This window comes from Alosa pseudoharengus, unplaced genomic scaffold (genome assembly GCF_046254945.1).
Source record: "Alosa pseudoharengus isolate Yale_2024_CS ecotype anadromous, Long Island Sound unplaced genomic scaffold, YU_APseudo_1.1 YU_APseudo_1.1_scf_4, whole genome shotgun sequence".
Classification (NCBI taxonomy): Eukaryota; Metazoa; Chordata; class Actinopteri; order Clupeiformes; family Clupeidae; genus Alosa; species Alosa pseudoharengus.
Genome location: NW_027468774.1, coordinates 5,557,842 through 5,571,614, shown reverse-complemented (window position 1 = coordinate 5,571,614; position 13,773 = coordinate 5,557,842). Strand labels below are relative to the sequence as shown.

Sequence of the window (13,773 nt, the reverse complement as noted above, 5' to 3'; positions counted from 1 at the left end):
GCCGCTAGCTAGTGCAGAATGAATGGGAGTCTATGGGGCTAGACGGGTAAAATGTATCTTTATTATCGTTTTAAGCTTAGTTTTCTGTAGACTCAACCATAAATACATGCCTGTCAGTTGGAACAACCCAAAAAACTAGATAATTGCATGAGATTTTGACGATTTATGGTGATTTTATTTTCGCTAGATCTTTGCCCAGATTGACGCTAATGCATTATAGAGGAGTGGATCACTGAAGAAAGATGGCGTCTCGATTGACGCATTCGTTCCAATGAACAGCAGTAGTCAAGGCGACATCTAGTGTATATATCTATGTGCGGCTGTAAGCAAGCAGGGACATCGACTGCACCAACCAAGAGGAAATGCTCTGAAATATCTCAAGGTAACTCAAAAAGAAACCCTGATATTGTCAAGATAAGTGGCATGATCAGATATCGAGTTTACATCGCCACTTAAATGGTTTCAGAAGAGCAGTGTATCTGATTGTTGTGAAAGCTAACTGGCTTTAAGCTAGGTAGCTTGCTTGCTTGCTAGTTGCATCTCCAGCTGAGCTGAGCAAACATTGTTATCTGGGTTGCTAGTCAGTTCGAGTCGGCTACTGAGAAAGTTACGAACACTTTATCAAAGGCAAAAAAAACCCGCCATATGCTTTGGAGGCTACCAATTGAGTATGTTTTAATCGTTGTATAAAACAAGAGCACTTGGCTTTTAAGACAGGAAACGATTGGTTTTGGTGATGGCACAAATATTTCAATCTTGTTTACAAGTAGCCCATCACACCTCTTCATGTAATTGTTTTGATTTCCACTTTCATATATCTTTAATACCGCACATTGCACTCTCAAAGACTTCACGTAGGTTTTTACAGTGGTCCACTTTTCACAACTTACCTTGTTGCGTTGCTGTGTGTCACAGGCTCTCCACTCCCGACCCCAGAGCTGCGAAGTGCTATGGCGGTGTTTGCGCTAATGATGCTGGAGGAAGGCGTCGGAGACGAGGTGACACTGGTTGGTGGCGTGCTCCTCCTGGCCTTGGCCATGGTCCTTGCGTGGCTCTCCACGCATGTGGCCGAGAATGGCGACCACATGATGGGCACTATCATCTCCCCGCTGGTGGGTCTGGGAAACGCTGATCCATACAGTCGGTCAGCTCCCAGCACCGACCCCGTGGAGCCCGAGCCGACCACGCACTCTCAGGAGGACAAGCCAGAGGATGAGGACTCGGGACTGGACTCCGCAGGAGGTGAGGATTCATCCCTGGACGATGCCAGCGGACCAGCTGTCAGCGGTGTTGTAGACCAGCATTTGGACATACAGGGTCTCCACAAACGGACAGTAGTACCAAGCAGCCCTGTATCCGCAATGCCCTCCTCTTTGCCCTCAGAGGAGGGCCTGGACACGGAGAAGGGGAAACCAACAGAGGGAATGACCACTTCCTCCTCCTCCTCTGCCACAGCCACAGACATCACAGTGAGGCTGAAGTTTCTGAACGACACAGAGGAGCTGGCTGTTCTCGGACCCCAGGCCACCGTTGGCCTCCTCACAAGGTGAGTCAGTAATTTAGGTCAGGTCAAGCCAGATGGGAGCAAGGTCAGGACAACAGTGTTTCCCACAGAATTGAATTCTATTTGTGGTGGTAGGTTTGCAGAATTAACTTGAATGCATACGTTTTTAACAAATTAGCGCAGCGGGGTTATGATGCTAACCAGATTTAAGCCCAATTTAGCCTTCTATACTTGCAGGATTGTTGATGTTGTCTTTAAACATGCATGTAGGTTCGTTGAGAGACACAGAAACAAGGAGAGGCTTTACAAAGGTGCACATAGCTCTACAATGAAAGAATTCCATCCAATTGAAATAGTACAACATGGAAAATCATTGTGTGGTGGTCAATGTAGATATTGTGGTGGGCCGCCACAAATAAGATAATGTATGGGAAACACTGGACAAGATATGGTGTGGTGGTAGCATGGTGGCTAAGGAACTGGGCTAGCATGCAGTAGCCTGAATAGCTGTGGGTTCAATTCCAGGCTTCCACCGTTGTGCCCTAAAACAAGACACTTAAGTTGCTCTGGGGAAAATGGTACTTGTTATGTAGTTGACATATTAAGTAAGTCATTTTGGATAAAAACATCTGCTAAATGGATGCATGTAATGTAAATGTAAGATGTAGCTCAGGAGTAATATGGGTAGCAGTTGGTGTACAAAAGCCAGTGGAAATCCTCTACATTCTCCTTGACATTATGTTACAAAGCTCTAGAGACTGGCTGCCAATGTGGTTATAAACTTAAGCAGTCCATAAATTAACTCTATATCAATTGGGTGAAATATACCCCCAGTCACAGCCAATGGGATTGCTGTAAACGAAATCTTTAAAAGTATGGTAGTCAAACTGATGATAAAGCCGAGCATCTGAGCACTTTGTGTACCTGAGTGTGTTTTTATTTTTAATGTTATAATCTCTCCTGTCATTTCTCTCAGTAAATATTTCTCGGGGAAGGAGCGTCAGATCAAGCTGATTTTCCAGGGCCAGTTGCTCCGAGATCCCAACCAGACACTGCTCTCTCTCAACATCACCCACAACAGTGTTATCCACTGCCACATCTCCCAGAACGCACCACCAGAGGGCGCTCCTCCAGGGGCAGACCCCAGGTCCGAAGGGGCGTCCCTGGGCTCGCAGGCAGAGCCGAGGATGGGTCCTGGAGCCGGGTCTGCACCGGCCGCGGACGGAGGACTGGACATGAACGTGGGCAGTCTGGTAGTGCCCATGTTCGTGCTGACGCTGGCGGTCATCTGGTACTTCCGCATCAACTACAGACAGCTGTTCACGGCGCCGGCCACCATATCCCTAGTAGGAGTCACCATCTTCTTCAGCTTCTTAATCTTTGGCATGTACGGACGCTGAGGCCCACCGGGAGCATCACAGAGAGGACCTGTGGTGGCGGTGACATAAGAGGGGTTGCCAGGTTGGAGTGAGGTGCAGAGATCCGCTTGCACTTGAGTGCAAGCATGAATATTCTATGGCATGGCCGTGTTTTGTACTTTTTATGGCATGCGAAGGACATCAGCATGTGTCCAAAGAGAGTAATGTTATTAAAAAAAAAAAAATACGAAGTCAGAATGGGCTTTTCTATTGTGCAATTTGAATATTGATTGTGTTGGCATTCTTGCAGTCCAGGAACAAGTACAGCATAAAACAATTTCACAACTTAAATAGACGTTTGGCGAGACGTTTGGTAATCGACATGGTGATCGGCAACAGTCCACAACATTACCGCATCAGTTATAGAAACTTGCATTGCAGTCACGTCTTTAAATACAAGCTTCATTCTGACCTCTATTGTATGTGTGTGATAAGGATGCCTTAAAGTACAATGTCTGAAAAGGAACTGTAATGTGACAGGCATACTGTATGTGTTTCACACACACACACACACACACACGCACACACACAAGATGTCTCACATTACCAGTGCCGTATGAGGACATTAACTCACACTGTTTCTATACTGTATATGAAACATATTTCATTCCAGAGTGGAACCTCATTGTCTCCTATTGACTTTGTACTCAATCTGATGTGAATAAAGAGTGATGTGGAAATGACTTATTGTCCATTAGTGTTTTCCTTAAGCATGCACGTTAATATGATGCCAGCACTTACCAGCCGTCTTGAACTGACAATCAACTGTTTAAAAACATCACTGATGCACTTATTCTTACTGTACTCCACCGTTTTTAAATTGTCCTAAAATTGTTAAGAGAATTGCTTTAAAACTTAACTGTTACCATGTTGTTAGTCGCTTTGGTTAAAAATGTGTCAGCCAAATGTAATGTAATGTAATATGAGAGGTAGAGACAGAGGCCAGCCAGTAAAACAGCATGGAGCAGGTGATGCATATAGCTCACCAAGGTGAAAACACTGTGCCAATCTCTCAATTCCTCTGTGTCAATCCATGTAGTAGGGTAAATCTAAGGAAACGAAAAACAACCACAATGGACTTTGTGCCACGTACAGTACAGAGGCGCCTGGTTAACAAGAAGTCTGTATTGCTGGTCCAAATTCCTTTCTGTGCAAATATGTGTCTCACAACTAGAGTTCTGGCCAGCAGCTGGTTCTGGAGCAGATTTGGGAGGGGATCTGTGACGACCGGGTCAGGGCTGGGCTGGACTCACTCAAGCTGACCGCTACTAACTGTGTGTCTCAGAAAGGACAAAAAAGAAGCCTGAAGGAAGATATTCTTCCAGAAAAGACATCATTCTCTCACAAGGTGAAACCAAACTGTGGTATTCCTGAAATCAGTATAAGGGCGGAATTCTGTTATTGTACAGAGATAAACCAGAAAGTGTAGTTTTACACAGAGATCCATGTTTCCAAAGTGACAGGATCCATTCTGCATGGCTATCCAGCTATCCCATATTTTATGGGAAGACTCCGCAAATAATCTTACAGTTCAAATCTTACTATTGAACCTACTGTAACACATGCTACTGCTTAAACAAGATGGACATATTACAGACAAGATGTTGTTTGTCATACGAATAAGATGGCAATCACAGATTGAGGTTTTGAGTTCAGGTGTTTTGTTATGTATTTGTGAGGATCTTGTTTCCCATAAGGATGAGACACAGTCACAGATTGAGGTTGAGTTCAGGTGTTTTGTTATGTATTTGTGAGGATATTGTTTCTCATAAGGATGAGACACGGTCACAGATTGAGGTTTTGAGTTCAGGTGGTTTATTATGTGTGGGTGAGGATGTCCACAAGTTGAAGACTCATGGCCAGTGTAGCAGCATTTTTACCGTCAAATATACACAGTTACAACACAGTGAAGATAGAAATAATTCCTTACAATGTAAACAGCTAATAAATGAAAAGAAAGAGATCGAGAGAAAGAGAGCAAGAGAAAGAACAAAAAAAACAACACTTGATTCATATTTAAAAGAATATAGTCCGCCCCCAAGGCAATGCCAGTGGCACGACAATCTTGAGACAGAGGAAGTCCTTTTGAGTGATGCCAGCTTGTACACCGGACATCTCAATGTGTTTTGTCCAGTTCCACAACTTGATTTAAAAGCCTCCCCGCTTCCCGTGTGTAATTTGACTACTACATTATGGACTAACTGTAAAGGACAACACTGAACACATGAAAACAGATAGACCAAAAAGAAAAGAGAGAAAAAAAAAAAGAGTAAAACAATCACAGACCAACTTCTGTTCTGCCATCATTTGAGACACAAAAAAAACACCTAATGTGAACTGAGAGTTAAAATCGTTTCTCTTTTTGTTTCTTATTCAGTAAGATAGATGCATATGCATATCAGAGCGGCAGGAGGTAAATCAATGAGTTTGCAGCTCTGAGCTCGGCTGCTTCTGACTGCCACAGTAACGACTGTCACACACAGCTCAGCTGTTCCTGCCATCTCCCCTGAGTGCTTACACATTGTGCGCTTTCCCCAACGCCACCAGATATACCCTCCACCGCACCGCACCGCACCGCACCGCACCCCGGCCGTGGTGGAACGAGCCTGCCCGGTGAGGACCGTACCCAGGCCAGACCAGAAGCGCCGTCGTTTAAGAGTCATCAGCTGTGCGGTCAGGGTGAGTGGGGTTACAGGAGGGCGGCCCATGCAGCAACAGGTCAACAAGTATTAGCGACGATGTTTGTTCTGTCCAACACCTTCTCATTTCCTTGTGCAAATATGTCGGGAAAAATAAACAGCAACAGCAAAGAGACACAAAAGTTATTTTCGAGCAAAAAGGTTTTTTTTTTGTTGAACACTTGTGTAAACAGAAGAACAGATCCTTCCTCTTCCTTCTCCTCTGTCTCTTTCTCCTCCTCCTCTTCTGAAGTGGTGAGATGTTGACCGTGTGATGTGCGATTCATTTTTTCTTTTCTCGTTTTTCTGTTGTTTATGGAGAGATCGTTGTAGTGATGTGTGGGTGGTGTCTGATGGTCTCCTGCTTCACTTGGTCACTGTGGAAACGCCTCGTCTCTTAGCAACACACATGGGCTTTCCTGATTCTCCACACGACGTTTAGGGCCCAGCAAAGCTGTCGGGATGCGACCACAGACAGGGGAGAGGCAGAGAAGGACAGGTTCATTCATTCTGCTTCAATGGCTTCCGTTATGCCAATCACAAAACTACTGTAATCACAGCAGGTTTGAACATTTGATCATGTCTTAACCCAACGTTCTTTTCTTTAAGTGTAACTCACCAAAATGCAACCTAGGGTCTTTTTGTGAATGTACCCGAGTCAAACTTTAGTTTAAAAGCATAATTACGCCGGATTGTACGTGTTTTCGGGTCAAATGGCCTTTTGAATGGGAATCGTAGGGGCACTACTATACATGATTGCGTCAAAATCGCTATTTTTAACACTAAGAAGGCTTGACACAACATGAAACTTTGATTGATGTACAGTATCATCAGTGTCTCTACACATGAACTCGAGCATTGAGAACATTGTTTGTGTACAGAGAGTTTACTAAAAAGTTGGACAAAAGGTTTTGGACAACTCACTCCTTGACTGGCAAGATGGCGGCGAGCAGAAAAACCAAGTGAGTTGTTCAAAACCTTTCTTTTAGTAAACTCTGTGTACACAAACAATGTTGTCAATGCTCAAGTTCATGTGTAGAGAGATTAATGATACTACAATCAAAGTTTCATGTTGTGTCGAGTCTTAGTGTTTTAAAAATAGCTATTTTGACGAGATCATGTATCAAAATAGTAGTGCCCCTACAATTCCCATGCAAAAGGCCATTTGACCCGAAAACGACAACACATACAAGCTTAAAAGTGGTGCTTCCAATGTAATTATGCTTTTAAAAAAAGGTTGACTTGGGTACATTCACAAAAAGACTCTAGGTTGCATTTTGGCGAGAGTTACGCTTTAAGCTAAATCAGATTCTAGTACAGTGGTTCTCAACCTTTTTTGAACAAACGCCCCCTGACTTCATCATGAATCTCCTGATGCCCCCCACCCAACACACGCACTTGCACTCACACACACACACAAACACACACACACACAAAGATATAGACCACTGATATGCTCATAACTGCCTAATGATGGTGATAATTATTATCATTATTATTATTATTTTTATTAGCCTACTACTACTACTACTACTAATAATACTACTACTACTACTACTACTACTACTACTACTACTACTACTACTACTACTACTAATAATAATAATAATAATAATAATAACAAATGGTTGTATAAGTGTTGGAATCAAAGTGGTCTATGAGTAGTCAAATTAAGGTTTTGTTTGAGATAAGACCTCGAGTGAGTAGCCAAGGCTTTGTGCTTGAATGCTGTTTTGGCCAGATCTGTGGAACATGATCAAATTCTTGATAATACTTCATTTATGTTTTGTGTGTGGTCTACTTGTTTCAGTTCATTAGTAATAAGGGAAAAACATTGCACAATACATTTTTTGGGGGGGAGGGGGAGGCTAGACATTTTATTAAATAACCAGTATTTTTTATTAAATAACATTTTAATAGTCTCCCTTAGAACACCAAAAGTTTACAATATAATATATATTTTATTTTATATCCTTTATATTTTTCTGAATGACTGATATTTATGACAGCACACTTTATGTAGATTAGCCTATAGCCTAGGCCTACTATTTTTATTATTATAACTCTACCTCTTTAATTCAGCTGTCTGGTTGAAGCCTGGAAATGTTGTAAACAAAGTAGCATAGTTGGCTAGCTTAGCCTATCATAGTCTACTGATTGGACTGTTCAGTTTCCCCATGTGTGTTTAAGTTTCAAGATAATACTTGTTCTCCTTGGGACAGGGCCTTTTGGGAAACGTTGGTATTGAGATGATCAGTCAACTTCAATGCAAGAGTTTTAAACAAATATGTGCAGCAATGATAGCTAATGATGCTAAGCGGATTTAATAGTAATATAGCTAGTCGTCTTCTATGCGTCCTTGCCTTCACGATTGTGAATGTTTTATTTAAGTCGCGCGTGTTCATTGAGCAGGAGGGAGAGGGAGGGAGCGCGAGAGAGAGCGGGGCAAGGAGAGGGGGTTTACTTCTATACTGTTTGGTAAAGTTGCACACATAGTCTACAATGAAAGCAAGGAGAGGTATGACATTATTATTTATTTATTTGTTTTTGGACAACGTAGGCTACCGATAAGTAAAGCGGGAGATGTGGGTTGCTTTTGCGGCCGCGTAAGCTGCAAAGCAGTGCGTGAAACACTAGAAAGGGTGTGTCGCGATTCTACCTTTTCACACCGCGACACAGTATCGTGGATATGAATGTCGCGATTTCGGGTTCAAATCGGAGCGCTCTAAGGAGGAAACTAGACGGAGCCACCAGGCACAAATCATTCCATTTCGTGTCAAAACAAACAAATGTAATGCTTAAACATTATGATAAATATCAGTGATCAACGCCCCCCATTTGTGCCTGATCGCCCCCCTCTCAGCTATCTCATTCACAACGCCCCCCGACGGTGTTCAAACGCCCCCAGGGGGGCGGTACCGCCCCCGTTGAGAAACGCTATTCTAGTACATGAATCCAGTCCATGGACAAATTAACTGACTATGAAAATATACACAACTAACGATTATCATTATTATTAAACCAAAATAATGCTGTGTTGTTATATACACCTAACTAGTTGTTAAATAGGGTTAAATACCCAGAATAGCTTTTATGAAACTAACAATCCTAAGCTGCTTTATGAGGTTCCACGTGAGTGCAGAGGGCGACTGAGGGCGGTTTGGTGTGAGGAACTGTTGTGAAAGACGCACAATGAGACTAGGTATCTCGTGTTCTCTCTCCAATTCCTCATTTCATTGTGCGTTTAAAAGCTTTTAAGAGCTCAGATCCTATTTCACATTTCATTGTGCGTTTAAAAGCTTTTAAGAGCTCAGATCCTATTTCACTCACCAGATCCCTAACAGAGTGGGCAGTGTAACAGTAGGCCGTGTCAGGTAATAAACAACCAGACATTCATAAAAACAATGAAAATGCTTATTGTTGTGATCCTTGAAAAATGTTCAAATGACCATGCCATTTAATAACCAAAAAGAGTTTTGTGTGGTTGTTTATGTTTTAGCAGGGGCATTCTTTTGTTTTGTTTCAAGCGCCAGGGCCTTTAGTATGATGTGGGGCTTTAGTGTGCCAACTTTAGTCAACCCTTTGCTACTGTGGGACTGTGCTACTCACCGTTTTTATGCTTGAGAGATTTTGATCTTCTTGGGGAGTTTGGATTCTGTGTGCAAAAAAGAGAGAGGCAGGACTCACAATCTCATCTAATCCATCCAACAATATTGCTTTTTTTTTTTTTTACACATGACCTATAACAACCACAGCTACTGTAGGAGGCATAGTCGAGTCAGATACCACAGAGGAAACAACATCTGCTCTGGTAGGCTATTGGTGACTTTCACATAAGAGGTTGAGGTCAAATCTGGTTGAGGATTTAGGAAAAACTATGCAAACGTAATGTGTCTTAACAAAGAATACACCAGAGATGGGGTTTGGGGTACAGAAAACACATCCAGGAACAATTAAAATGTCCAAATCTCTGTAAGAGGATGGAGAGGCCATTCAAGACCCTCAGTCAGATAGCTGTGCGGTACAATAAAACACACTTACCAATGCTACAGGTTGTTTCAAAGAATGTAACAATACCTTATCTGACTTTCTCTTCTTGGCTGAGGGAGAGAGAGGGAGAGGAGAGAGATACAAAGGGAGAGGGAGAAAGACAGACAGCAAGAGGAAATTAGTAAAAAGTGGATGTGGGGCAAACAGTGGAATACTGCCCATGCATGATCACTGCTGCTAATTTACTTAGCTTAAAGGGACACCAGGCAAGCCTGATGCTTTTTCTCTACGAAACTCCCCCTCGCTCGGTCTGAAGCTCTTTTCTTTTTCTTTGGGTCTTCCGTCAAGGGTTTTCGCTGCTTCTTCGCCGGCTCTGCCATTATACACACGTTTGCAACAATCTCTAGCGTTTCGTTAGCCTGCCTCTGTGCTGTAAACTGATCCTGCTTCGGTCGGCGGGTAGGATACATCGAACTTGCAAGTGGGATATTCTTCCTACAGGCAGTAGGGGCGGGCGAGAGAGCCTTCATTCGCCCCGTAATGAGTCATTTAACCATATACCGACTTACGAAGATGATTAATTAACACGAAAACGTTGCCTGGTGTCCCTTTAATTAGAAATCATACAACTGACTGTATGAATGATTCATAGACCAAGATTATGTGGACATTTGTTTAATAGACAATGTTTTCTGGTTAAAACACATAGAAACATGACCATATGAGTAGTCATTGTTCCATTTGCTTTAACCAGTCCACAGCGCCTTTGGATTCCCTGAACATGCCATCACCTTTCTTTTCTGCGCCGTAGGACCAGTCGTTATCGTTGGCATCGTCATTGTCCTCCTGGTCGCTCTCCGACTTGTTGTTGGTGTTGTTGCCACTGGCAATTCTACGAGACACACATAGCACATCATGACAACACATATACACACACACACACACACACAAACAGTACCTCTCTCACCAAGTCTCAGCACCAGTCTCACCAACATTGGCTATGTCTGACTCCTCACCCCTCAGTTTCCCCTGTAGTTGGCCACGTCTCAATCCTGTACCTGTGCCATTTATGGTTATACCTCTCCCCCGACTCTCACCTGTGTGTTACTTTTCTCCCTTTCATTCCAAACCGTGACCAACGCCAATCTCCCTTCTCCGCAGAACGCATTAAAAAATAAAAAGAAAAGGGGTCATGAATCGAAAAATAATCAGATTTTATAATCTTTACATATGTGATATGCCTCTGAATCAGAGCTAGTGAGCGGAGCTGAGCGGTGCAAATACCTCTCCTCGCTCCTCGTTCTCAAGAATCAGTCAAATCACGAACAGCCACAACTCCGTTTAATTGTCAGGTGTGATGAAATGCGTTCATATTCCACTTTTGAATGTCATAAACGTTGCAGGCCTATGGAAAGGTTTAGTGGTAGGGTTGTCCAATGATCAAGTTGTTTCAATTTGTGTTTTAAATTTATGCGACGCACCGATGCTGGGTTCATCCGTTTGGCGCAAGTTTAAAATAAATCCCGACTGATCCCTTTAGTTAACGTTGCCAAGCTTGTTTGTTGTTGCACTATCAGTGTTGCAGTCTTTTAAAATAAATGTTCTGAGTGAAATATATTGCCGTTGCTTTTAGTTCTTTGGGACCGGGGAGCTAAATTAACCTGACGCGAATTTGACCTGAGACCCAAGACTGACAATAGACGGGCCTAGGCCCGTCCAGGCCCATCCGTGCCTACGCGTATGCTTTCTAAATTATTTAGCTAACTCCATCCCCATCAACGAACTATATAACGGCTATATGGCCAATATCTTTTAAATGTAACGGTCTTGGTTTTATTAGTGGGCATGCCTCAGACTCGTGGTGGGAGCGGAACAGAGCGGCCACTCCGGCCTCTAAATTAAAAAGCGCTCCGCGCTCAAATTCCATCCATATTACACAAAACTATAAAATGATCTAAACTTCATTCACTCTCGGTGTATAGATCAGGACAGACTTCGCGGAACAGGCTGCAGGTCAACAGTCTGACCGCCTGTATGAAGATAAGCATTAATGGTCCAATAGTAAAACAGTGCAATTACCAAAGGGCCCTTGAAATTATCTTTTTAAAGCCAAGGAGGATGGCTTGTAACCATGCTAGTTGTCAGCTCTGCCATAAGTAGTGACTGATCACATTTGCACATTTTGTTGTTTTGCACTTTCTTTTGCACTTGTTCTATAGTTTGTAATTGTCTTTGTTAAAATTGCACAAATTACACAAATATTTTGAAATATTTGTATACTGTTAGTTTGTTTGGTGTTGTTACTTTGTTCTTTGTTAACTGTTATTTTGAGAAGCTGGTTATTTATTTATAATGTAGTGTTTAAGAAATAATTGTTAAATATACAGTCTGTAGTGTATCGCACAAACAAGACGCCAACACCCACACCCCCCCACCGACGGCAACCGATACAAGAACCCCCCCCCCCCTTGTGTGCTTGTGTGTACTGTATATTTACATTGATATGCAGTCATTTCGAGTATATCAGGCTTGATATGAAGCAGCAACACGTTAGACTGTGCAGTCACAGTGCAGTTCCACAGGGCGGTCCTGGGGGGGTGTTGGGGGGGTTAGGGTAGACAGGATCCTAGGTTCCTGGCTGGCTGGTGGGTGGGGGGGCTGTCAGTGATGGGAGAGTGGGTAGAGTGTTCAGCATCCTGATTTCTTGGTGGATGAAGCTACTTGCAAGTCTGGTGGTACGGGAGCGGAGGCTCCTGTACCTCTTTCCAGAGGGCAGGAGGCTGAACAGTTCGTGTGCAGGGTGGGTTGTGTCCTTGACAATCATTAAGTGCTTTGCGGGTGAGGCGGGTGGTGTAAATGTCCTGCAGGGAGGGGAGTGGTGCTCCAATGATCCTCTTAGCTGTGTTAACAATGCGCTGGAGGGTCTTCCTGTTCTGATCTGTGCAGCTTCCGCCCCACACTGTGATGCAGCTGGACACGATGCTCTCGATGGTCCCTCTGTAGAATGTGGTCATGAAGGGAGGCGTGGCACTTGCCTTCAATTTGCGCAAGAAGTAGAGGCGCTGCTGGGCTTTCTTCGTCAGTGATGCTGTGTTGGTGGTCCAGGAGAGGTCGTCGCTGATGTGCACCCCCAGAAATTTTGTGCTGCTCACTCTCTCCACAGCATCTCCGTCGATTGACAGTGGTGGCAGTTGTTTGTGGCCTCTCTGAAAGTTGACAACAATCTCCTTGGTCTTGCTGACATTCAGCAGGAGGTTGTTGTCTTTGCACCATTTAGCCAGCAGGTCTACTTCTTCTCTGTAGTGAGCCTCATCGCCCTTAGTGATGAGGCCCACCAGTGTTGTGTCATCCGCAAACTTCACCAGATGGTTGGAGCTGTGAGTGGTTGTACAGTCATGTGTTAGCAGTGTGAAGAGCAGGGGGCTGAGCACACACCCTTGCGGGGCCCCCGTGCTCAGGGTCAGAGTGCTTGAGGTGTTGTTCCCGACACGTACTGCTTGTGGTCTCTGCAACAGGAAGTCCAGCAGCCAGTTGCAGAGGGAGGTGCTGAATCCTAGCTTGTCCAGTTTGCTGATAAGTTGTTGTGGTATTATGGTATTGAATGCTGAACTGAAGTCTATGAACAGCATTCTCACATACGAGTCTTTATTGTTTACTACAGACAGCTGTTCACGGCGCCGGCCACCATATCCCTAGTAGGAGTCACCATCTTCTTCAGCTTCTTAATCTTTGGCATGTACGGACGCTGAGGCCCACCGGGAGCATCACAGAGAGGACCTGTGGTGGCGGTGACATAAGAGGGGTTGCCAGGTTGGAGTGAGGTGCAGAGATCCGCTTGCACTTGAGTGCAAGCATGAATATTCTATGGCATGGCCGTGTTTTGTACTTTTTATGGCATGCGAAGGACATCAGCATGTGTCCAAAGAGAGTAATGTTATTAAAAAAAAAAAAATACGAAGTCAGAATGGGCTTTTCTATTGTGCAATTTGAATATTGATTGTGTTGGCATTCTTGCAGTCCAGGAACAAGTACAGCATAAAACAATTTCACAACTTAAATAGACGTTTGGCGAGACGTTTGGTAATCGACATGGTGATCGGCAACAGTCCACAACATTACCGCATCAGTTATAGAAACTTGCATTGCAGTCACGTCTTTAAATACAAGCTTCATTCTGACCTCT

At 43.7% G+C, this 13,773-nt stretch overlaps 2 protein-coding genes across 3 annotated transcripts; one reads left to right on the top strand and one right to left on the bottom strand.

The window, feature by feature from the left end:
* The first annotated feature begins 321 nt into the window (after positions 1-321).
* LOC143103238 (transmembrane and ubiquitin-like domain-containing protein 2) lies at positions 322-3,605 on the top strand. Its single transcript, XM_076267059.1, has 3 exons — positions 322-382; positions 916-1,546; positions 2,481-3,605. The coding sequence occupies exons 2-3, from the start codon at positions 951-953 to the stop codon at positions 2,902-2,904; spliced, it is 1,020 nt and encodes a 339-aa protein (XP_076123174.1). The 5' UTR covers positions 322-382; positions 916-950; the 3' UTR covers positions 2,905-3,605.
* Positions 3,606-4,714: 1,109 nt separating this feature from the next.
* On the bottom strand, positions 4,715-11,974 carry LOC143103237 (ataxin-7-like protein 3). Of its 2 annotated transcripts, none has more exons than XM_076267057.1 (4): positions 10,382-11,974; positions 9,642-9,700; positions 9,210-9,255; positions 4,715-6,054 (listed from the first exon to the last, which is right to left on the bottom strand). In XM_076267057.1, exons 1-4 carry the CDS (start codon positions 10,515-10,517, stop codon positions 5,975-5,977), a joined length of 321 nt encoding a protein of 106 aa, XP_076123172.1. In that variant the 5' UTR covers positions 10,518-11,974; the 3' UTR covers positions 4,715-5,974. The 2 variants fall into 2 exon arrangements, with proteins under 2 accessions (XP_076123172.1, XP_076123173.1); XM_076267058.1 differs by having other exon boundaries at positions 9,678-9,700; positions 10,382-11,853.
* Positions 11,975-13,773: the final 1,799 nt, after the last annotated feature.

Bases quoted from the DNA above. Each gene is read 5' to 3' on its own strand.
- LOC143103238 (XM_076267059.1), top strand. From the start codon at position 951: ATGGCGGTGTTTGCGCTAATGATGCTGGAGGAAGGCGTCGGAGACGAG. The intron at 1,547-2,480 runs GTGAGTCAGTAA...CATTTCTCTCAG, and splicing joins ACCGTTGGCCTCCTCACAAG to TAAATATTTCTCGGGGAAGG.
- LOC143103237 (XM_076267057.1), bottom strand. From the start codon at position 10,517: ATGTGTTGTCATGATGTGCTATGTGTGTCTCGTAGAATTGCCAGTGGC. The intron at 9,701-10,381 runs GTGATGGCATGT...TCTCTCCCTCAG, and splicing joins CTACGGCGCAGAAAAGAAAG to CCAAGAAGAGAAAGTCAGAT. The intron at 6,055-9,209 runs GTGAGTAGCACA...GCATCCCGACAG, and splicing joins ATCTCTCAAGCATAAAAACG to CTTTGCTGGGCCCTAAACGT.